The following is a 25,194-nucleotide window of genomic DNA, read 5'->3' as shown; positions in this document are numbered from 1 at the left end:
AATAAACGTTTCTGTTTGTGGTCGAATCCTTACTCTGCCTTCTTTCTGTAAAGACACATACAAAAAACACTTAAACTTTTAATCTCTTCCAAAACTACTTTTACAGTAATCAGTAGTGAATTGGGTTCCAAGAAAAGTATTTTTGTTATTTGAGTGCCAGGCAGCTGTTCTGAAGTTCTGAGGCCCAGTAGAGATGAGGTGAAATGAAATGAGGTGCAGGATATCAGATGTATTTGAGCAGGAAGATAAAGCAAATACGATTTATCTTCAATAATATATGAATCGCTAATGTCACACCCCACCTTCTGATTGTGAACTGAAAAATATACAAGATAAATTAATAATAATCCATCTATCCATTTTCATAACTGTTTATCCATGTGGGTTGTGGGGGATGCCAGAGCCGATCCCGTCAAGCATAGGGTGCAAGGCAGGAATACACCCAGGATGGGATGCCAGTACATCACTGGGCACACACACAGGACAGTGTGTCCAATTAACCTAACCAGCATGTCTTTAGATGGTGTGAGGACACTGGGGTACCCAGAGGAAACCCATGCAGACACAGGGAGAACATGCAAACTCCACACACACAGACACCCTGAGCCAAGACTTGAACCCAGGACCCCTGGAGCAGCATCGCTAACCACGGTGCCACCCCATAATTACTAATAATTTTAATGGAAAATCTTTTGATTGCAGCATTTTCACATTATAAACCATCACTTACTGTACCTCATTTCAGATCTGCCTAATAGAACGTTAACACAGCACAATAGTAGGCTACATAACAATTGTTGCACACTACAGTGTATATTCATTCTGTTTTTTTGTGTAAACCATATTCAAATGGTATGGCTGTTCATTGATTGAAAGTAAATTAGTAAATAATGTCTACTGTTGAAACGCATCTTTATCTTAAAGACGAATATAGTTGATGTGGCATCGTTATTTTCAACATATTGAACAAAAATATAAATGCAACATGAAGTGTTCGTCCCATATTTTATGAGGTGAAATTAAAGATCCCAGAAATGTTCCATATGCAAATACACCTTAATTCTCAAATATGCAAATAAATAAATAAATAAATAACAATAATATGTTGTACACAAATTTCTTTACATCCCAGTTAGTGGGCATTTCTCCTTTGCCAAGATAATCCATCTACCTGACACGTGTGGCATATGAAGAAGCAGATTAAACAGCATGAGTAATGCACAGCTGCACCTTGAGTTTTGAGGGAGAGTGTGATTGGCATCCTGCTGCAAGAATGTCCACCAGAGCTGCTGCCAGAGAACTGAATGTTAATTTCTCTGCCATAAGACGCCTCCAACATCGATTAATAGAATTTCTTGCAGCTTCAGTTGTATATTTTAATGATAAAGGGTCAATAGAAATGCAGGAATGATCCTACTTACTCGAAAATCTGTTTACAGATCTCCAGCATGTAAAACTCAACGTTCCTTGCCTAAATAAATGGCTAGCATTGTTTTCAAGATTAAATCGATTACTGGTGTCTGAATCCCCTTTGCCGTGTAGATTAGGTTACATATGTGCATTGGAAGGGAATAACATACAGTGAGGGAAAAAAGTATTTGATCCCCTGCTGATTTTGTATGTTTGCCCACTGACAAAGAAATGATCAGTCTATAATTTTAATGGTAGGTGTATTTTAACAGTGAGAGACAGAATAACAACAAAAAAATCCAGAAAAACGCATTTCAAAATAGTTATACACTCACCTAAAGGATTATTAGGAACACCTGTTCAATTTCTCATTAATGCAATTATCTTAGCAACCAATCACATGGCAGTTGCTTCAATGCATTTAGGGGTGTGGTCCTGGTCAAGACAATCTCCTGAACTCCAAACTGAATGTCTGAATGGGAAAGAAAGGTGATTTAAGCAATTTTGAGCGTGGCATGGTTGTTGGTGCCAGACGGGCCGGTCTGAGTATTTCACAATCTGCTCAGTTACTGGGATTTTCACGCACAACCATTTCTAGGGTTTACAAAGAATGGTGTGAAAAGGGAAAAACATCCAGTATGCGGCAGTCCTGTGGGCGAAAATGCCTTGTTGATGCTAGAGGTCAGAGGAGAATGGGCCGACTGATTCAAGCTGATAGAAGAGCAACTTTGACTGAAATAACCACTCGTTACAACCGAGGTATGCAGCAAAGCATTTGTGAAGCCACAACACGTACAACCTTGAGGCGGATGGGCTACAACAGCAGAACACCCCACCGGGTACCACTCATCTCCACTACAAATAGGAAAAAGAGGCTACAATTTGCACAAGCTCACCAAAATTGGACAGTTGAAGACTGGAAAAATGTTGCCTGGTCTGATGAGTCTCGATTTCTGTTGAGACATTCAGATGGTAGAGTCAGAATTTGGCGTAAACAGAATGAGAACATGGATCCATCATGCCTTGTTACCACTGTGCAGGCTGGTGGTGGTGGTGTAATGGTGTGGGGGATGTTTTCTTGGCCCCTTAGTGCCAATTGGGCATCGTTTAAATGCCACGGCCTACCTGAACATTGTTTCTGACCATGTCCATCCCTTTATGACCACCATGTACCCATCCTCTGATGGCTACTTCCAGCAGGATAATGCACCATGTCACAAAGGTCGAATCATTTCAAATTGGTTTCTTGAACATGACAATGAGTTCACTGTACTAAACTGGCCCCCACAGTCACCAGATCTCAACCCAATAGAGCATCTTTGGGATGTGGTGGAACGGGAGCTTCGTGCCCTGGATGTGCATCCCACAAATCTCCATCAACTGCAAGATGCTATCCTATCAATATGGGCCAACATTTCTAAAGAATGCTTTCAGCACCTTGTTGAATCAATGCCACGTAGAATTAAGGCAGTTCTGAAGGTGAAAGGGGGTCAAACACAGTATTAGTATGGTGTTCCTAATAATCCTTTAGGTGAGTGTAAATTGATTTGCATGTTAATGAGGGAAATAAGTATTTGACACCTTCGACTTAGTACTTGGTGGCAAAACCCTTGTTGGCAATCACAGAGGTCAGACGTTTCTTGTAGTTGTCCACCAGGCTTGCACACATCTCAGGAGGGATTTTGTCCCACTCCTCTTTGCAGATCCTCTCCAAGTCATTAAGGTTTCGAGGCTGACGTTTGGCAACTCGAACCTTCAGCTCCCTCCACAGATTTTTTATGGGATTAAGGTCTGGAGACTGGCTAGGCCACTCTAGGACCGTAATGTGCTTCTTCTTGAGCCACTCCTTTGTTGCCTTGGCTGTGTGTTTTGGGTCATTGTCATGCTGGAATACCCATCCACGACCCATTTTCAATGCCCTGGCTGAGGGAAGGAGGTTCTCACCCAAGATTTGATGGTACATGGCCCCGTCCATCGTCTCTTTGATGCAGTGCAGTTGTCCTGTCCCCTTAGCAGAAAAACACCCCCAAAGCATAATGTTTCCACCTCCATGTTTGATGGTGGGGATGGTGTTCTTGGGGTCATAGGCAGCATTCCTCCTCCTCCAAACACGGCGAGTTAAGTTGATGCCAAAGAGCTCGATTTTGGTCTCATCTGACCACAACACTTTCACCCAGTTCTCCTCTGAATCATTCAGATGTTCATTGGCAAGCTTCAGACGGGCCTGTACATGTGCTTTCTTGAGCAGGGGGACCTTGTGGGCGCTGCAGGATTTCAGTCCTTCACGGCGTAGTGTGTTACCAATTGTTTTCTTGGTGACTATGGTCCCAGCTGCCTTGAGATCATTAACAAAATCCTCCCGTGTAGTTCTGGGCTGATTCCTCACCGTTCTCATGATCATTGAAACTCCACGAGGTGAGATCTTGCATGGAGCCCCAGACCGAGGAAGACTGACAGTTATTTTGTGTTTCTTCCATTTGCGAATAATCACACCAACTATTGCCACCTTCTCACCAAGCTGCTTGGCGATGGTCTTGTAGCCCATTCCAGCCTTGTGTAGGTCTACAATCTTGTCCCTGACATCCTTGGACAGCTCTTTGGTCTTTGCCGTGGTGGAGAGTTTGGAATCTGACTGATTGATTGCTTCTGTGAACAGGTGTCTTTTATACAGGTAATGAGCTGAGATTAGGAGCACTCCCTTTAAGAGAGTGCTCCTAACCTCAGCTCGTTACCTGTATAAAAGAATTTCTGGGAGCCAGAAATTTTGCTGATTGATAGGGGATCAAATACTTATTTCCCTCATTAACATGCAAATCAATGTATAACTTTTTTGAAATGCGTTTTTCTGGATTTTTTAGTTGTTATTCTGTCTCTCACTGTTAAAATACACCTACCATTAAATTATAGACTGATCATTTCTTTGTTAGTGGGCAAACATACAAAATCAGCAGGGGATCAAATACTTTTTTCCCTCACTGTATGGTTAAACAAGATGACTGTGATTTGAATGTTGTAAATAAGGAAAATATATAACGGAAACTGAATCTTGCACGGAAGGTATACCCTCCAGAGCTATTATTTCCTCAGGAATCCAGCTATTTTTTTCAGAAGTACAGATTCAAATGTTTCTTGCAGAGCGTCCAATTTCTTACTGTTTACTTTTCTGAAAATTATTTTGGAAATATTCAAATTTCTCCTTTAAATGTTTCTTAGGACACCATTCACTGATCTAAAAACTCTGCCTGTTTTTGTAGTACACAGCTTGGGTGAATAACGGTCCGAATCAGGAGCCTGCGAGCAATCAACTAACTCACTGACAGGGGAACACTATTTCTCTATAAAACATCCCACCTTATGGTAAATACTGAGTTATCGATTGGCTAATAGCCAGGAAGGGCTGGTATTAGGTTCCACACAATAATAAATACTGGGTGCAACAAACCCATGTACAAATATTTAATATTGCTATGAGGCAAATCTCTAGACATAACATGAACTAGGCCTACATTAAATGAACCCCTTTGGTTTTGTACATAAGTACATTGTGGTAAAATAGTTCTGTTGATACAGTTTTTATACCCAATTAATAAATAGATAAGTGAATTAAATATACTAATACTAATACATTTTAGGAGTGGTTTGGAATTCCCATCTTGATTGAGGCTGTCAGCCCTGAGTTCTGTAACCCAAACTAGCATGAACAGTTAACTCAAATATTTACCTAAACAAAACAAAAGCTAATTACATTGAGCTGTTGCAAAACCATAAAGAAACGTATATCTGAAGTTTTGAGAAAGTAATAATAATCATATCATTGTCCTGAAACATGAAGGCACAATACAAATTTAATTGTGATTATCAGAAGAGTGGAAGAATTCTACAAAAGCCTATAGAGTAGTGATGACAGCAGAAAGGAGGAGAGTGTGTCATGGGTACAGGTTCTGTACCTTAAAATAAAGTGAATCAGTAACAAACATCATGCTTCAAAAATCAAATGGCAATTGAAGGAGTTCCAGGAAGGATTTTATTGTAATATTGACACAAATGTTTAGTCATTGTGGAATTCATGCAGTAAACAATCTTCTAGACCCAAACTAGCATTAACAGTTAACTCAAATATTTACCTACCTGTCCATTTTACAACAGAGCTGCAATACAGTAAACAAGAAATGACACAGCCTAGGTGAATGGTACCTTTTCAGCTGAAAAGTCCTTTCCTTTTTGAAAAGTATGTTGGAGGATAGTTAATGTAATCTTTGGTTAGGGACAAATAATAATGATAATGATAACAAAGAGTGGGTGAAGTTGTTTGTCTGTGTAAGTGGTGATCATTTCAAGTAAATAAATAAGAAATAGCAATCGCAAAGATCATAAAAAAGTTGTTGTAAACCATACTTTGATCAATTGTATTGATTGTTTCAGTATGGCATGCTGTTCAGCTCTAGGGATATTATCATGCCAACCCATTATATTATACTCAGGAGAACTTTATGATTATCTGCTTGCGATTGCCAGAAATTCAAAATTTGGAAAGCGAAAATTCAAACAATGAAAATCTGCACAGAGGGCATCTGATTGTATTCTTGTCAAAGAGATAATACCTCTATACAAGCTATCCAGGTTTTTTTGTCAATTCTTAATTATATAGCTTGTCTTGTGTTTTGACTCCCAAATCTTTTCAATATTTTCAACATTATCAAAAGCATACCTGATGTTTTTATTTGTAAGTTTCTTACAAAGTCATAGCCACACTTAAGTCATTGTATTCCTTACCTTGTAAAATACATTACTGAAACACTTGATTTTGTGGGTCAGAAATAAGTGTTTGGTAGAACTTAGTTAACTCTAATTATACTATACTACTAAATTATACTAATGGTTGACAATTTAATAATTTGCATTAGATAATAGCTGAGCACTTTCCATTGAATGGCACAGAATGCTAGTTGATGTAGTACTAACAATATTTGTTATAATGTACATTAATGCACTCATAATTGTGTTACTAAAGCTGTATAGAACTCCTACCTGAACTGTTAATGAGTTAATTACTTTAAGTAAATTGAAAGGAGTTCTCTACCAGAACAATTGGTTTCAAAAGTCCTCTAATTGTGGTGTTCTGTCTCATGGTCCAAACATCTGGATGTTAAAGGTCAAGTGAGTCCCGTTTCATCTGTATGCATCAAACTGTTGTGCAGACGTAGATTAACACAATATTAGACAAATTGAGGATGTGCTGAACTGAGCTGCTTTGTGTAATATTCTCTTCTCAGATTTTTATTGATTTTCTTGGTCTCTTATTAAACAGCTACATTGAAAACCAAAGGGACTTGGTCAATATTACAGAAATGGACCTTGCTTACTACAGGGAGCTGAAAAACCTGTGAGTTAATTGTTCATGTTGATTTTCCCCATTCCCTAACGATTCTTTGTAATAATTTATAAAGTATCATTATTAGCCATTTTCTATGGACAAAACAATCACCTGTGACTTCTGGATCTGTTTGATTTGCTTTTCTTATCTTTCCAGCACTGTTACCAACTGTGGATTGACGCACATCTCCGTAAGGGCTTTTCAGTACAACCCCAAGCTCCAGTATGTGTAAGTGAAATAGTGCTCCGAGCCCAGTGTCCTGTGGAACTGAAAACTTCTTATAACAAAATTCATTAGGGGAAGAAACAGAGCTAGAAATAGAGATCTATGGATGACATACACTGAGATCTCCACCCTGCCTTACAATGGAAATATTGATCAGGTGCAAACAGCTCAAATCAATAATATAGTACATGCAGCTATTGTAGGTGATACTGTCAACACATGTGTAACCTTCTCAGTAGTCAGACAGCAAGGTTCATTTGGATTGGAGCAAGTATAATACAGTGTTTGATAATATAATCCACACTGCCTCCTCTCTCTCTCTCCTAGTCTCCCAGTCCTAACCACTAGCCCAGACTGCCTACCTCTTTCCCTCTCTCCCCTTCTTTCTAAGCACTAGTCCATACTGTCTCTCTGTGGCCATTCACACCTAGGGTTTGATGTACTTTGAAGTGTGGTTCGGTTCATTTTGAGCGATATGTGAAACCTCTGACGGTGATAAGTAATCGCACCAGGATGTGGATCAAATCAGACGGACGTTTGAAAGCCTGGTTTCAAACCAGAGTCTGTTTCACTTTGCAAACGAACCGCTTCCAAACAGCAAACCAGACTGCTACAGTGCTGTATGTGCAAGTGAACTAGGTGTGAAAGTGCCTCTCTCTCTTTCTCTCTTTTTCTTCTTCTCCGCTGCCCTGTTGAGAAAACAGGTTGTTGACTTGAATAAGACGGTTGGTAGAAGGACAGAGGAGCAGGGGGATATGAGTTTGAAAATTTGGAGGAAGGAGAAGGAGGAGCGGGGGGGTTAGCAGAGTAATTGTAGAGGACATCAAGCCGTCACCTTTTACTCTCTCGCTCTGGGCGAAATTATCGACAATTGATGCATAATAAATACACTCCAGTAAGGGTCCATTATGGCTTAATCGATAGGAGTACAGAGAGCCGGTACTACAGCAGATGCGCCCCTCGAACTGAGGAAAGACTATACTTCACACACACGGAGAGAGAGAGAGAAGAGAGAGAGAGAGAGAAGAAGAGAGGGGGATAGAAGAGGGGACTGGAGGGGCAAATAAAAAATGAGTAAACAGGCCCCCCCCCCCCCCCCCCACACACACACACCAGCTCCTCTGTCTGATTCCTTTACCTCCTGTGTGGCTGTGTGAGAAATCTGCACTGACCAGGAGCACGGCCACCGGGAACAGCTGCTTCTAGTGTCTCCTCTCCCTGTGGGTTTACACCGAATCGACTGGGTAATTGATAGGCCCTTATGTGTGCCCTGTGACGTGAACTCTTTTATAGGGCAGGAAAAACAAATCAGTTAACCCTCAACCCCCTTCCACACACACACACACACATGCACACACAGGCGTGCAAAGACACACAAAGACAGGATTATCTTTGTCCTAATAGATTAGGATCCACTATTTTGTGATTTTGTGTTACAGCCCTGTATCAATATGGCATCCCTTATGGGAAGTGCACGTAGGTAAACTATACTTACCCCACGGGTATAGTTATGTATAATGATATACTTATATAGTGTAGCTCTTCATGTTTGATGTTTGGTGTGAAGACAAACTGAATTGGAAAAAGAATAATGATTTCAACTTTGCTGACCTGTCCAATTCTGGTCTATAACTGAACTTTTAGCATAAGGGATAATGCTGTTCGTAATGGTTCTCTAACAGGAATCTGTGTCTGGTCTTGCTTTGCTGGTGTGTATCCCAGTCCAGCCTATAAGCAATATATCGATGGATGCTTGTAATAATGAGACGAGTAGCATCTGTTCTTGCGAAATGGTCGGAACAGCCCGGCACCCATTTATAACCATTATGGTGTCCTTCTGTTCCTTCTGTCAAATTGTCTTCAGCTCTCCCACAATGGCACCCATTGTCTTCTGAAACCCCTCACCCAGTCAATAGGTGGATACACTTGTCAGGGAATTCACCGAAGCCTTTCTTCCGCACTGTAACTATAGTTTCTAACTATTTGCAATTCATTTAATTGGATTTCAAATGTGCAGCAAAGCATGGTACATGGACATCTCTTAGAGCATGTGCTTTTTCAAAGGCGTACAAGTTAGACAATTGTATTTAAAACTGGGTACATTTATAACTTGTGATAGATAGATAGATGGATATAGATTATTTAAACTGTACATTTTTAATCCATACTCAGTTCCACAATCAATGTATGTTAAATATATGTAAAGCTGGTTTGTATTCTTTATATACATATCCTTATTTCCTAGGAATCTGGCATCCAATGACCTACAACAGATAGACTGGAGATTGTTTCACTACCTACCCCTGCTTGGACTGTGAGTATGCTACATTCACATGTTTCGGTCTAGCAGTTAATACTGGGCCTTGTATTTACAGGCGTTTTGTTTTTTACTTTGCCTCTAAATGGAAAGCAGTAAATCTGGAAGGTCTAATCAGTGCTAAACTGCATTTACTATAGCTCACTATATGGATGCTCCCTTTCCCTTGGCTCTGAGCTATGACTTAGCATCTAGTCTGCACTTATCAGCTTTTACAATCTAGGATGTAAGACCTTATATATTGTTTACTGTATATCTCGTATACAAATTTGAATTTGTAAATTGCGTTAAGCCTTGAGCTGCAATGTATTATTGCACTTTGTTTTTCTCTTATATTTTGTATGTCACTCTGGACAAGGGTGTCTGCTAATAAATAAATAATAATAATATGCCATATACTGAGCAACGGTATCAGTTTAGAAAGTGTTAATTTCTTTCACTTCAAGGACCATTTTAAAGACCTATCCTGTACAGCAGTGTTCCTGAATTATGGGTCCCGAAAAATGTAATTCAGCCAAGTCACTTTCCCCTCATTTCTTCCCACACAGTGCTGATTCATCAGTGCAAAACACCTGCTCGTCAGTGTGAAGTGCTAATCAGTCAGTGTCATCCTATAAAACATCATCTGAACTTGAGATTGAGCCTTTTCCTGCGTTGAGGCAATAGTCTGAATTTAAACCACTTTCTGCAGAATTACTCAAAGAGTGGAGCAAGTCTGATATTTGCACCATAAACTAAATGGAGATCCTTGTGTTAGTTGTAGTATGTTATTATGATCTTATAAGTAGGGGTGACCATTTGACTCCATAGTCACCGGAGCACTATGTCGATGTTTTTTTTGTTGGGGAGTTACTCTCTTGCTGCTCTCCTTGTCTTTTCCCCTATGCAGTTTCCAGAACAAATACCCTGAGCATGCCTCTCCCTTTTTACACTGTGTCAGCTGGCCCTTTGTCATTTGATTGTAAGGTCAGCTGACCGAGCAGAACTACGACACCTGCTAAGGCTTATGGGACTTGTAGTTCTTGTCCCAGACCACTAGAAAATATAGCATTCAATCCAGGAAATAATGTTGAATTATGACTCTAACTCTCACTGTGTTACATTATATAGAACATTGTATAATAGTATCTTGCCTTGGATGAAGGTGTATGCTAATTAAATAATAAATAATAATAATCATAATCATAATCATAATCATAATATCAGGAATTAATCTGTAATATTGATCAACTTGCTCTGTCTGACCGGTGGCAGGAATAATGGACAGCTAATCAAGGCTACCTATGTACTACTCAAAAAACACATGGTTTCTGATGGATTTCTGCTAAGACACACCCCCTTCATTGTCCTCATGACTAGTCATTGTCTTCAATCCCCTCTCACAGGGTTCTGAAGGACAACCCCCTGCTCTGCTCCTGCGACATCCATTGGCTGCAGCAGTGGCAGATTACAGGACGGGCAGATCTTTCGAACCAATCACTGAGCTGCCACTCTGAGGGTCGCGACCACCCAGTAGCAGGGGCGGTGATGGAGAACTGCAGTAGGTGGAATTAATTATTTAATTTAATTATTTGTCTACTGGGGCTGACAATAGCCCTGTATTGGTCACAATTAATAATATGACAAAACTGTATATCTAATGGCATATGATAACCATGCATACTGTTTTAAATTGAGAAAGGTTTTTATTTTTTAAATATACTTTTATATCAGTTTTAACATAATGCTCCTCGTATACGAACTCCAGTCATGTCTCCCATCTCCGGTCTGCAGGTGTGCCCGAAGTGACGATCACTTATCCCCAGTTGAGAGTGAAGGAGGGAGGCAATCTGACCTTCACCTGCCACGTGTCTGGCACCCCCATGCCTACCGTAAGCTGGCTCACAGAGGGCCTGCAGTCCCAGTTCACTCTCCAGGTACCCAAACACAGCCGGGTTTATTAACCAGTGGCTCCCCTTGAGCAAAGGATGAGCTCTATATCCCAGGCACCCTGGGTCAAAAGATCCCAAGGGCAGGCTTCATGTGTCAAAATTAGATGTTTCTTATGCCTGACTTGTCGATTTAAGGTGAACTCCTGGCTTTGGGCCTCCTGCTCTCCTGGACTGTAAAGCTCTCCCTTCTTGCTCTATGTCTTTAGGAGTGGAGGAGTGGTTACACTCAAGAGCTGGTTTTGCAATTGGTCAACGTCTCCTACAGGGATAATCTCTACAACCTGACCTGCCAGGCTGAGAACAGGGCTGGACCTGGGGAGGATGTCGTGCAACTTGATATCTTATGTGAGTGCCAAAAGTAAGACAAGACTTTACCCATCTGTGGGAGAGATGGGCTTTAAACATCAGCTGAATAGCATTTCATACAGATATTATGATGCAGATTTGATTCCTAATTATTCTACTTCCATAGCATATTGTTTTTATGGGTGACATTTCTGTTTGGTTTATACAGATGTGTTCTGTTTGTCACTAGTTAATATTGCATTATTGCATTGCTAGCGAAATACAGAACCTGTACTGTAGATTCTGTCTGAGAAGAAGACAAATAGTTATATCTAATAAGATATCTATATCATATTAATAATTGTTTGGTGAATAACAGCATTTAATAGTGTTGCTAATGTAGTTACAAACCTTTATCAAAGTATTGTCTTCCAGGAAAAGGAAAAGTGAGAGCTGTTACATCAGAAACAAGATGCTAGACTCAATGGACAGCAAAGCTGAGGTTTCCTAGAGCATATATGCTGTATTAACACTAAGATTGCATGAGGAGCAGTTATTAAATTAATGAATTATACTTTTATAGATTGTTGGTATTAATCAATACATATTATATGATTGCTTATTACCTTTATAGATGTAGTGTATATAAACCATGTCACAATAAATATTGTTACATCGTATTCATCGATAAGCTCATATATATTCAATGTAATGCAATAATATGACTCTCTTCAATCAAATACATATAGATAATCTCATCTAATAAATAAACAGCTTTACCCACAATTAACATAGAATTAATTACAGTATAAACCAACCACTCCCAACCTTCCTTCTAGCACAATAAACCAAGCATTAAACCTCTAAATGGAATTGCAAATTTGATACGTCATAGCAAAATGTATGTGGACCTAATCTAATTCCACATAATTCCACTAATTCTGATGCTGTCCTGGTTTTAATGGAGCTCAAGATGGTGTGAGACCGTAGCTAGGATGGTGAGGACACTCCCATAAACAGGGCCCTTGTCTGCCCAGTATTAAGCACCCCCTAACTCATTACACATAGACACACTTAATGATGCTTTTCTCTTCTCCCTTTCTTATATCATCCCGAACAAATCATTGACTCAGCATTTACAAATCTGCAATAGACACAGCTGAACAAGCTGTCTCAGAAGTGGACAGGAGTGTCAGTCTGGAGTTTCCTCATTTAAAATGGGGAAGGCAGACACCTGGGGAGGATAATACATCAACTTATTGTTGGTGCATTTGTGACATAACTTACAGTATAGGTATATAGGCTTTCCTAGACTATTATGTGGCTTTTACATAGTAAATGGTAGGGAATGCACTGCCTACGACCAGCAAAACTCTGTAGCATGTTTTAGCATTGGCCCAAGTCTCAACACTACTTAAAAATCATTAAACAAAAAGCAATGCCAGGGGAAAGCAGCTTTCCACAGCAGGAATGTAACTAAAAGCACAGCACAGTCTAAACTGCAGGCTCTAGGGCTTTCGATAGGGAGGAAGACATCTCGCCCAGGAACGAAAGTGGGCCAAAAAAAACAAACAACAAAACAAAATGCTCATAATGTTCCCGTTGCTGATGAGTCACTTCTGACCCCGTTGATTAGAAATGGGGAGCTAATGGACCTCGCCCCCTTCTAGTTTGCTTTTGCGGCCAGTTTAATTGGAGAGACAGAACTCTCTAAGTGCCTGGCAATCTCCATCTATCACCATTAGCGCCCAGCTTCCCATCCCACACCACAGCTCGTTAACCCTCTCCTCTTAATTACATCTCAGATAGACTGGAGAGGCCTGCTTTGATCACACACCTCTCCTCCTCAGCCGGAGAGTCTGAAGCTAAAAAGGTAGAAATGAGTCTAAGGGATTTTGTTGGTTATCAGAAGCACTGTGTTGCTTTTTCCTGGAAAGGGGGTTTGTTGGGGGTGGATGCAAACGCAAAATATACTGTTGGAACTCATTTTAGGATCGAGGATGTGAGATTTTGCTATTGACGTGTTCATGACAAAATGCACAATTTGTCAGTAATTGTAAGTGTATCTGTGGCTTTGTATTCACTTGGGTTTCAGTATACTGTACATTAAGTTGTAATACAGTTGACTGTGGAGTTTACTGTAGTTTTCACTGTAGTTGTAAAATGAATTATATTGGCTCTGGGTTGTCTCAATAAATATGATAGTATTTATACTTTACTAGATACTTTGAATTGAATACACATTTGCCTTTGCATTATATGTCTACCTTCCGGAGAATGTTCCAGAGAATGTATCATTGCTTATTATTCTTAAAAAATGAATCAATAGTTAACTTAATAAATATTTATTAACAATGTTAGCACTTCTTAACTCCTTTTTTTCCACTTCGCTTTTCAATGTGTAAATTGGTATTATTCTGACTAAATGTGTTTTTTTTTTTTTTTTTTTCCTTTATTGTTGTTGTTATTATTATTATTATTATTATTATTATTATTATTATTATTCTAACATACTGTTCTTTTAATGTCTGATCTTATGTTTTAGAATGTTAAAATCCTTCTCGGGAAGTATACCAGGGTTTCTACTTCTTTTTTAACACCTTTATCACAGATTTGTCAATTATCTCAGTATCAGACACACCCACTTTAAACACAGATGTAGGATTATATTGAAGCTTCTCAGTAAGCAAAGCCTTGAAGTGAAAATCTGAACAGATCTTTTCTCTCCTCATCTGTGTGTGTCAGTGTTAAGATATTGGGCCATAGTCAAGGTCCTTTCAGTGTTGTACAGCACGTGTTGATGCACATTTTCTCGGCAGGCCTAATTTCATTATAATGGGCTGCATTTTCCATTGAATGGATGCTCGGATCCTGTTTCACTCTAATAATATGACTTTTCTGGGATCAGCTATTAAATTGGATAAGGTCTCGAGGTTACTGTAGAAAGGAGGGGATTTTGGGTTCCAGCCCATTGTGCAGTTTGTTAAACCCTTAACTGCATTAAGAAGGATATTAATAGCCCTTATGGAAAAAGCATTTGCAGACCTGTGGATTTTGAGTGTCGTAAATAATTGCTTTAATAGGTATTCAATGAACTCATAAATGGAGGTTCCATATCACGTAAGTTAAAAGTCAATAGATGTGCAATGAGCTATAAATCATATCTAAAGGTCTCTGACTGTTGATGGATAACTAGCTGCGCTGAAAGATGTCTTGCCTCCTAATGACTGCATTGATTCAATTGCTCATCTGGTCTACATTACCATTGTTTCCAGGTTGTTGTTGTAATTATTATTCCAAGAAACATTAGATGTGATCACTATATAACTCTATGGAGCCAAGCATTGATCAATTGGGGTGCTTCAAACCGGTGTGAGGCATGAGTCATATTGTGATTTAGGCTGTGTGATAGAACGATATATATCATAAAACGAAAGAAAAATGTCTATCGTGTATTTTTTTGCTATGTCATTAATCAACTGCTTTACGGCAACATTTACGTCACTTTACGTTATTCGCACGTCGGAATGAAAATGCACAAACATGGAGGAGGATGACACCGAACGTTCGTCCCGAGATTCTTCCCAGCATTCAGTTAAGCAAAAGGACTATGCCCAACCAAGACAAGATGAGCTCGTAAAAAAGAGTGGTGCTACGTATGTTGTTTGTAATTGGTTTGGGTATGAAAATCTGACATAGAGCAGAAAACCGTACTTTGCAAAGTATGCTGCAGACCGGTAACAAGTATAGACTCAAACACAACAAGCCTATTCTATCACGAAAAGAATAATGAGATGCAGTACTGATAGAGCCAAAAAATGAAAACTATCAAAGTCGAGTGTTAAAAGCAAACATAAGACGCAAACTTTGAAAGAAGCTTTTGCCCGAAGCACTCCATATGACAAGACATCAGCAAGATGGAAGGAGATAACGTGTGCCATTACGATACACATATGCAAAGACATGGTCCCGATTTACACGGTTGAGAAGACGGGGTTTAAATCATTAGTCAAAACCCTTGACCCGAGGTATTTCATGCCAAGCCGCAAGTACTTTAGTGAGATCGAGTTGCCGCGTTTATGTGCGGAATGTAGGGCTAAAGTTATAGCGGAGTTTAGCGGGGTAAGGTACTATGCAATAACAACAGACTGAACGACAGAGCCCCATATGAGCTTGACAATCAGTTTCATCAAAGACTGGACACTGTTCAGTCGATGCCTACAGACTAGCTATTTCCCCAATGACCATAAGGGAGAGCTTATAGCCAAGGGTCTTAAGGAAGCTCTAGAGTCATGGGGATTGTTGGAAGATCAGCTAGTCTGTGTCACCAACGCCACTAAAAACATCAGTGCAATGGAGCGGAATGACTGGACAAGATTAGTGTTTTGGCCATCAACTTCATCTAGCCATTGTTGAGTGTCTAATGAAAAAAATCATGAATGCTTATGCTTTAATAATAATGGTTATTTGGAGGACCGAGAAGGTTCTCTGTTATTATTTTAGTGAAAGAAGTTAGAAGTTTTTTAACTTTAAGGAAACGCATAGCCTATTAAAACACATTCAATATTATTACAACACAAATGGTCAGAAATATTACATTATCTGTTTTGTACTAAACAAAACAGTTCAGCTGGGGTTTTGGGCGGTTACTTTGCACTACATATTCTAAATAAAAGGAGAAAATGGTCGGTTTGCCAGGTATTTCATTTACAGGAGGATCCAAAAAATAGGCTTTACCATGTGGTTATTTTATATAAACTAATAATAGATTTTCAAGAAAACGTGATATATTGTGATATATATCATTACCATGAAATAAAATTACTTATATCGTGATAGGTAACTGTGGCTATATTGCCCACCCCTATTGTGATTGTTGACTTTTAGTAATTCACCATTGTTTTCAGTTGGGACGCGTTCTTCACTTCCCTGGGCTGTCTCCGAGTGATTATTGCTATACTGTAAGATTGCATTTAGTAGGGTCTTGAAATGTAAGAGAAAGTAAGAAATCTTGAAAGCACTACTCACGGTGCACAATGCAAGTTGTTTCCCTCATGGAGAATTTCTATTTCTGATGTTTTTTGTTCTTTTATTTATTTCCCTGTATCTTCTTTTTCTTAGTCTTCCTTTTTGTTTTTCACTCTTCATTTTCTTCCTCTTTGTCTCTCTCCCTCTGTGTTGGCTTTTTCTGTGTGATAATTCAACTGGAAACTGAGCATCATAACAGGACAGATACAAACAATATACATTCTCAATGTGTCCTTGTAGCACTCCATACGCATTAACCTTAGGGCAGTAGTGTGTAGATAAGTGTAAAATATGGCCAGTGATGAGAGGAAAGCACTATGATCAGCTTTTTGTGAGAGGTTAGGCTTCATCCCCTGTGCTTCCATGTTCTCCAAAGATGCAAATTCATTATTCATAGTAGGTCAACAGGTTTAGTGTAGTAAGAGAAAGTATTGATCAGAGGAAAACACAAAACACTGTCACTAGCAAATGCAGGAAGCATGACCTTTCTTTTCCAAAAGCTATAGGCTGCCTTTAGAAAATGATCCCATGACCTACTTTTGGGAATCAGAGTTCCTTATTTGGGGTGGGGGGGTGCAATTATTCTGTTGCCTGCATATTTGAACTGGACTTTGCTGTTCTGGTTTGACCCAGTGACCCTTTACTAGATTAAGTGAAAGTGATTTTGTGAACAGAAACACATGATTTTGTAGCTAATGTCTCACAAGCAACATCTCCTTTCAGGCTCTGGGCAACGTAGTTGATCTGGGTGAGGCTGAGAGCTTTTCATTATAAAGCACCTGTTTTTTTATATACTCATTATCTCGATGTTAACCTTATTAAGACGAAGGACAAAGATAGCATGCTATATAGGTTACACACAAAATTAGTTTAAATATAGCTTTAACTCAGATTATTCAAAAGAACAATGTGTAACATGATTGTTCGGCATCATGCCTTCAGGGCTGTTTGATTGCAGGCTTGCCCAGCCGTACAAATCTGACAATCTGGTCCCAGACGGTTCCCTCAGTGGTTTCCTCAGCTTGTCACGCAAAAACCTGGAGGGCACACTGTACCTTTCAAAGGATGTGTTAGAGTGTGTGTGTGTTAGTTTCCTATATCTTTCCCACATTAAGCACAGGTGTCATAGCAGAACTGAGAAATACACTGTTTCTGACATCTTCCACTTACTGCTCTTTTTGCTAAATGGTTGTAGCGCTATTGCTGTAATTCCCATCAACTCCCCCTACAACTGGAGAATTATGGGTTCAAATTCCGAGTGCTGTTGTTGTACCCTTGAGCCAGTTACTCTACCCAGATTATGACAGTTATATAACCCAGCTGCATAAATAGGTACCCATGTAGGTCGCTATGGCTTGAAGCATCTGCCAACTAATTGATCATTAGAAACCGAATGAATCCCCTTTTATTTTGAAAATGTTTGGTTGCCTGTTAAGAATCAGTGTGTGTCCTCCCCACAGTCCCTGTCAAGATCCTGTTCCTGAAAGATGCTGAGTCCCAGCATCACTGGTGTTTCCCCTTCGCTGTGGATGGGAACCCGGCCCCGAGTATCCGTTGGCTTTACAATGGCTTCAGTCTGGCCGAAACTCGCTTCACCTTCACCCAGCTGATCGCCGATGCAGAAGATGGGTCAGTCCTCCACGGCTGCCTGTCCCTCAACAAGCCCACCCACCTCAACAACGGCAACTACACGCTGATCGTGGATAACGGGCTGGGCTCAGATTCCGCCACGGCAACCGGCATGTTCATGGACAACCCGTTTGATGATCTGGAGGGTCTCATACCAGGTAATGGAGGGCAGAGCAGTCTTACAGTGAAGAGGGAGAGCTTACAGTGTGTGCACAGTTCACACTCTTCATCTGAAACAGTGTTTTTTTGGTAATTAATTTAGTGTTATGAATATTGATCATTAAACTACGCTTGTGTTAGTTCACAATGATAGCTTTCCAGAGCTGGCTTAAATCTCTGTTGTGGAGGTGGCATATTTTCTGAGTTTCCAACCTTCCACCCTCCCAGCAACTCAATCCAATCAACTGGAATACTTCCTGGAGTCAATCAGTATTCAAGAAACTCTGAAAGGATAACACATAATTATGCCTCAGTGAACCAAAATCACATAATTACTGAAAATCACTGTTTCAGTGTGTAGCTGTAGTGTAGACTGTGATTTCCAGCTTGGTTCAAAATGTTCATCAATCAGAAATATATTTTGCTATTTATGCGTGCAATACTCTAAAATACGATAAATGAAATTGCTCTGTTGCCGTTGCTTTACAGATTGTGAAACTGTTTGTAGGCTGTGCCCACCTTAACAGCCAGGTCAAACGGTATTTTAAGGTACAATCACGGGTTTCTAAACACATCCATGCATGGGATTCAATTGGTTATTGTATATGTCTGTCAAAACTGCCTGGTCCAGTTAGAATCCAGAAAAAAATTGACATATCTTCTGTAAACTTTCCACTGTTTTTGAGCTGGAAACACCACCATTCTATAACACAGTGTTTATTTTTCTACTGTTAAGCCTTTTAAAATATTTTTCAGTGGTTAATTGTCAGCATCCTATTGCTGATAACATCTATTAATGCTTTAGAAGTGCTTCCTGATACCCTCTGTTTTCTGTCCTTTACTTTTACTTAAACTTATATTGTCTTTCTCTTTCACTTCTTGGTGGCCTCTACCTCTAGTAATGCTCAATGATAGTAAGTATGATTGCAAAAAGAAAAGCATGTTTTAGGTTTTTTTGGAAGAAGCACTGGACACCCCTCCCATAGTCATCCCAGATAGTCAGATGTAAAGATCTAGGATCAGAGTGCACTGCTGAGAGTGTGGAGCGCTCCTTTTTATATGCAACTGTCTGATTGAAAAGTGAAAGAAATATTCCATCCAAATGAGGTACAATAATAAAGCATCTAATCTGAGAGTAGTTGTATTACTGTATGTTTCTTTCATGACTGGGAGTAAAACTGATTCCCGTGCTGTCTGTATATTTATTTAGTTATGCATGTATGTATTTTTAAACATTTGTGTTGTGACTGTACCTATGTTAGGGTCTGTTTTTGCAACTGTATGTAAGGAGTAAGGACAATATGTATGTGTATTAGAGTTACTGAAACATACAGTTTATCTTCTCACTGTGAATGGTTGCAAGAAGCCCCCATCAAAGTATCTTAATTTGAAAAACTACAAAACGTAATAAACTGAATTCAAACAGATTGACATATGAATAAGTCATTTACCTACTTTGGAAAATCAGACCTTTATTGTGTTTATTGTCCCACCAAAAATACATCCCACCCTCTCCCTTGTAAAAATAGATGTTCCAACTATGAACAAGAACACAAAAGGAATGCAATCCAAGACATCCTGCAGCTTTCCATTGTTCAAGTTGTGGGATCTGCATTTTTGTTGTTGCTGTGTGGTTTGTCAATATAAACAATTTTGAATTCTCCCCTTAACAAGATTTCTTCGTCCCCTTCCCTTTCAGCCCCCACCAGCAAGTCTCCAGAGGGCGTCACTGAAAATGTAGAGAACAGGACGTTTGGGGTGAGTTGGGACAGTGGGAGCTGGTCTCTGTTTTTCAGCTACATTGCTTCCAAATTATGGCATAATTTTCCTAGCCGTGTAAGGGAGATTCAGTTGCTCTTTTTTAATCTTGATTACTAACACCTTTTATAGCCAAAGATTTGTCCTATGGTTTTAACCAGACTTGGGCCAAACATTTTTGTATTTGGTATTTGTAAATACCAATTCTTCCAAATAGTTGAAGTATTTAAATATGTATTTCACAAAAACAAATTTAATTTGGCAATGCTACCAGTCTGATTACTAACCAGTCACAGTATCCTTATGGTTTGTTTTGTGATATTACTATAGTATTAGAAAACAGTACCACAATTCATTAATATTTGAGTAATGCAAATATAATGTAACAAGCACTTACCATCTGATGGACATGACGGTATGAAGTTGTTTTAGAGACCTTTTCAGAAGCATGTTGGAGCTGCAGCAATTGTTCAAGATAGGGGGGATTTATATTTTTAACAAACTCATTGTGGATGAATGTAGTTTCTACCAAGGAAAATGCTAAACATGTTCTATTAAATTCCTTCACACAGGTCATAAAACCAGTTAACAGAGTTCAACAGTGAGGAGTTCTAACACTACCTTCTGAAAACAGCTTGATAATACATTTAAGATTTTTACAATATTTTACTACTAATTGAACAAATGAAATCCAATTGAAATAGAGCTGTCTTCGTAAGGTAATTGAGTGGTATAAAGGTTTCTTCGTAACAGAGTGGGACAAATTAGTTTGCATTCATCCTTGTTTGTTATAATCACATATTAATCGACTAATAGTGAATTTGTCCCAGTTGACTTCCTCATAAACAGTTCTCCAGTATGCCAGTCTGTTTCAACTACTTTATACACCGATCAGCCATAACATTACGGTGAAGTGAATAACACTGATAATCTCGTTATCATGGCACCTGGGTGGGATATATTAGGCAGCAACTGAACATTTTGTCCTCAAAGTTGATGTGTTAGAAGTAGGAAAAATGGGCAAGCGTTAGGATCTGAGTGACTTTGACAAGGGCCAAATTGTGATGGCTAGAGGACTGGGTCAGAGCATCTCCAAAACTACAGCTCTTGTGGGGTGTTCCCTGTCTGCAGTGGTCAGTACCTATCAAAAGTGGTCCAAGGAAGGAAAAGCGGTGAACCAGCGACAGGGTCATGGGCGGCTAAGGCTCATTGATGCACGTGGGGAGTGAAGGCTGGCCCATGTGGTCCGATCCAACAGACGAGCTACTGTAGCTCAAATTGCTGAAAAAGTGAATGCTGGTTCTGATAGAAAGGTGTCAGAACACACAGTGCATCGCAGTTTGTTGCGTATGGGGCTGCGTAGCCGCAGACCAGTCAGGGTGCCCATGCTGACCCCTGTCCACTGCCGAAAGCGCCTACAATGGGCATGTGAGCATCAGAACTGGACCACGGAGCAATGGAAGAAAGTGGCCTGGTCTGATGAATCACGAGTTCAAGGTGTTGACTTGGCCTCCAAATTCCCCAGATCTCAATCCAATCGAGCATCTGTGGGATGTGCTGGCCAAACAAGTCTGATCCATGGAGGCCCCACCTCGCAACTTACAGGACTTAAAGGATCTGCTGCTAATGTCTTGGTGCCAGATACCAAATCACACCTTCAGAGGTCTAGTGGAGTCCATGCCTCGACAGGTCAGGGCTGTTTTGGCGGCAAAAGGGGGACCTACACAATATTAGGCAGGTGGTCATAATGTTATGGCTGATTGGTGTATAATAGTTACTTTCTTGGATCTGTATACACATATTTTCAATTACTTACACATGGTATTGAATTATTTAAAATAATAGCTGCTTTCTGCTGTGTATTTAATGAAACCTCTGTCTGTCTGTGTTCAGGTGTCCGTGGCCGTGGGGCTAGCTGTGTTCGCCTGCACTTTCATTCTCATCCTGCTGGTCGTCCTGAACAAATGTGGCCGCCAGTCCAAATTTGGGATCCATCGTGAGTGTACATGTTCTGAGCTGGATACCATTGTCGTGTCTTCAAATCTTCCAGCACAAATGTCTGCTGTTTCTGCTGCTGTAAAAGACAAACAAACAACAAATAAACAAAAGGTTACTACATACTACATACAGTTTGAAGCTAGCAGTTTAGCGTAACACACTGAGGGCTCAGCTTATACATTCCTCCGGTCGGCTTCCACACACCCTGTCCCCTGGCGGTGCTCCGATGACATTTTCACCTCCCAGGAATAGTCATAAGGATGCAGGCACTCAAGGTGGAGGTTTGTACTGCGTTCGGCACTGTGGAGGCCCTGTTGAAATATTCTGTGCTGTAATGAAATGGGAATCAGCAGAGAGCTAGCAGAGGATGCAGCATTTTGCCCCCGGAGGAACGATTCCATTTCCACTTCTGCTGTAAGTAAGTCTGTGGCAGCCAACACAGAGAGAGAGGGGCTGCTGAGAATAACAGGGAGGTTTATTTTTAATTAATATTCTAAAAGCAAATGTTAGAATATCACCCTGTAGTTGAGTAAAGAAGACTGATGAGGAGACTAACTCCTTCTTGGTCTTTTTCAAGTGCTCTTAAGTGGGCCTCCACTGATGTTTCACTCCCTCAATGCATCTCTCTCTCCTGTGTTATCTTAGGCAGCCTCTCTACCTGGTACATGTGGTTGAAAGCGCATCAGGGAGTTCAATATTAGGATTTTTTTAGATTTTTTTGAGCAGAGAGTTGCATTGTTTTTGGATATTTCTGTTTCCTATTGAAATTTGCAATAATCTCATTTATTATTATTTTTCATAATTATAATGCAGCAAATATGTCTATCTGACACTTAATTTACTTCTTTGTGATTGAGCTTGCATCATGTTGCAAATGTGAATTACAGTTGTTCACAATCATTTACACAATTAAACTAGTTCTGTGAACACAGTATCCCAAACCATTAGCTTATACACCAAAAGAAAGACTATTTCAACAAAAATATAATTATTATTCACCTGTTTTCGCACACATTTCAGATACCTTAAACTGGTTATGCTAACCCTACACACAGGTCTCTTCATAAAGCACAACCTTCACCTAGTGACACCTTGTGTGTCCATGTAGAAAGCCCTGCCATTCAATATACCAGACTCCAATCATTGCTCACACTCTGTCTTCAAGGTGCCAACACTATTAAACTTAATTTTCAACGAGCAATCAGAACTGTGGCACAAATTAAAGGAACACAGGTGAGCTCACTTCGGCTTTACAACATCACTGTGCAGCAATCGGCCACCATGGTGTCCTGACCTCCACCACCAGACTTTCTTGACTGCTGGCAAATTCAGTCGAAATTCTGAATATCCAAGTTTGGAAATTCTGGTATTTTTGTATTGTTTGTACACTTGAGCATAATCTCTAACCAAATGTACACAGCTTTCATAAGCATGCTGTTTAGATTGATAATACTGCAAAGCATATTTTATAATAGTGTTTTTCACTGATCTCTCCACCATTTGTGTGTCATTTTAAAGTCAGAGTTCATGCAGATGGAAGATAACATAGAGGTTTGGCCAGTACGGTGTGGGGTTTTTGTTTTGTGTTTGTAGTTTTGAGAAAATTCAGTTTAATTTCAGTCTTTGTTAAATGTATCAAGTACTAACTGAAAATTGCCTGCACAGTGTGCAATTAGGTCAGACCCTTGTTGCTTCTTCACCTCGAGATGAGAATTTGTCATGGAGCTATTGAATTTGCAATACGACTGGCAGTTTTCATAGTGGAAACAATTAATCCATTGAGTTGCAATCTTGGGGAGTCTGTGTGGTGTCTGTAACTTACTTAAAAAAAAAATCCCTCATGCAGCAGTATAGGGTGCCTTGTTTTATTCGCCACTGCAGATTTCTTCTTCTATACCGATGATTGGATTAAAATCACAGTTTGAAGAATAAATATAGCGACAAGTTCGAAGAAGATACTCTTTTGCGGCAGCAGCCAAGGCTTTATTGGATGTGATATGAAAGGGACATTCATGAAGGGGAACACAGATCCCATATAACCCCTAGCATAAGCTGCACCTATGAAAAATACAAAATAAAACACACTAAATACATTCCATTCTTTGACTCCATGCTTTATTTCAATTCCCCATCAAAACTACTCCATTCTTTGGCAGGTAACTATATTTTACCTGCCTTATTTTAAAATATATTGTTGAGTTTTAATTACTTTATAAAATAAAATATAATTCACTGTGCTTTGTGTGTCAAACCTCTGCTTTTTTCATTTTGTCATAGATTTATAAGTGAATTGTAAAAGCTAAATCGGTACAATAAAAGTGTCTTCCTAATTCCTAATCCAAAATAAAAATGAAACATTAATCATCTCTTCAGCTCAAAATCAAGAAAACAAACCCAGCTTCTGGCAGTAAAATGATCTCTTTACTTTACCACACATTCTTATCTAATTGTTCTGTTTAGCTTTGTAATTCGCATCTAGATCTGTGACAACATGAAAAAGCTCTGAAAAGCGTGAAAAGCTATGGAAACAGCCTCCCAAGAACCCTGTGGGGTATTTATTGGTTTTAATCTGTGATCAAAGTGAGCAGCAAACCATTCAAGTTGACAAACCATCGAGGCTTGGACTTCCACAGATTATATTCTTCTCTTATGTAGTCTTTCTCTTCTCCGTGGCTGTTGGTTAGTCTCTTGTGGTGGTAGTGAATGTATTGTAATTGCCTTTGTTTTAAATCTGTGAAAGTTCTCAGTGACAACTAATTGCAAAGGGCACTATACCACATACATGTTGACAGATGATTGATTGTTAAAGACTGACAGAATTATCAAATACACCTTTAATTACTGCCAACATTAAATGTGTCCGTTTGAAACCGCCCCATGCCAAGGAATCTCTAATCCTGAGTCATTTCATCACTCAAAACCATGCCTGAATTGCAGTGATGTGCTGGTCTCCACTCTTAGAGGTCCTTAACTCTCGTAAATGAATGTAATTAAGCTCAGTATGCTGTCTGGGAATTCTCGCTCTTTGTTACTATACATATTCAGTGAGTTTGACAGTGTCGTCAAGGGATTCGAATTCA

The 25,194-nt window shown here is 39.6% G+C and overlaps 1 protein-coding gene across 2 annotated transcripts in view; it reads left to right on the top strand.

Moving 5' to 3' along the window:
* The window catches only part of ntrk1 (neurotrophic tyrosine kinase, receptor, type 1), a 40,579-nt gene that overhangs the window by 3,960 nt on the left and 11,425 nt on the right, over positions 1-25,194 (top strand). Inside the window, exons 2-11 of one of the 2 annotated variants that reach the window (XM_066721578.1) lie at positions 6,719-6,793; positions 6,941-7,012; positions 9,255-9,323; positions 10,712-10,866; positions 11,100-11,242; positions 11,464-11,602; positions 18,031-18,357; positions 19,258-19,272; positions 20,058-20,116; positions 22,010-22,112. In XM_066721578.1, coding sequence (XP_066577675.1) covers positions 6,719-6,793; positions 6,941-7,012; positions 9,255-9,323; positions 10,712-10,866; positions 11,100-11,242; positions 11,464-11,602; positions 18,031-18,357; positions 19,258-19,272; positions 20,058-20,116; positions 22,010-22,112 — 1,157 coding nt within the window. The remainder of the gene's footprint in view (positions 1-6,718; positions 6,794-6,940; positions 7,013-9,254; positions 9,324-10,711; positions 10,867-11,099; positions 11,243-11,463; positions 11,603-18,030; positions 18,358-19,257; positions 19,273-20,057; positions 20,117-22,009; positions 22,113-25,194) is intronic. The other variant, XM_066721579.1, reaches the window with a different exon arrangement.

Source organism: Amia ocellicauda, chromosome 14 (assembly GCF_036373705.1).
Source record: "Amia ocellicauda isolate fAmiCal2 chromosome 14, fAmiCal2.hap1, whole genome shotgun sequence".
Taxonomy (NCBI): domain Eukaryota; kingdom Metazoa; phylum Chordata; class Actinopteri; order Amiiformes; family Amiidae; genus Amia; species Amia ocellicauda.
This window is presented reverse-complemented; position numbering and strand designations above follow the sequence as displayed.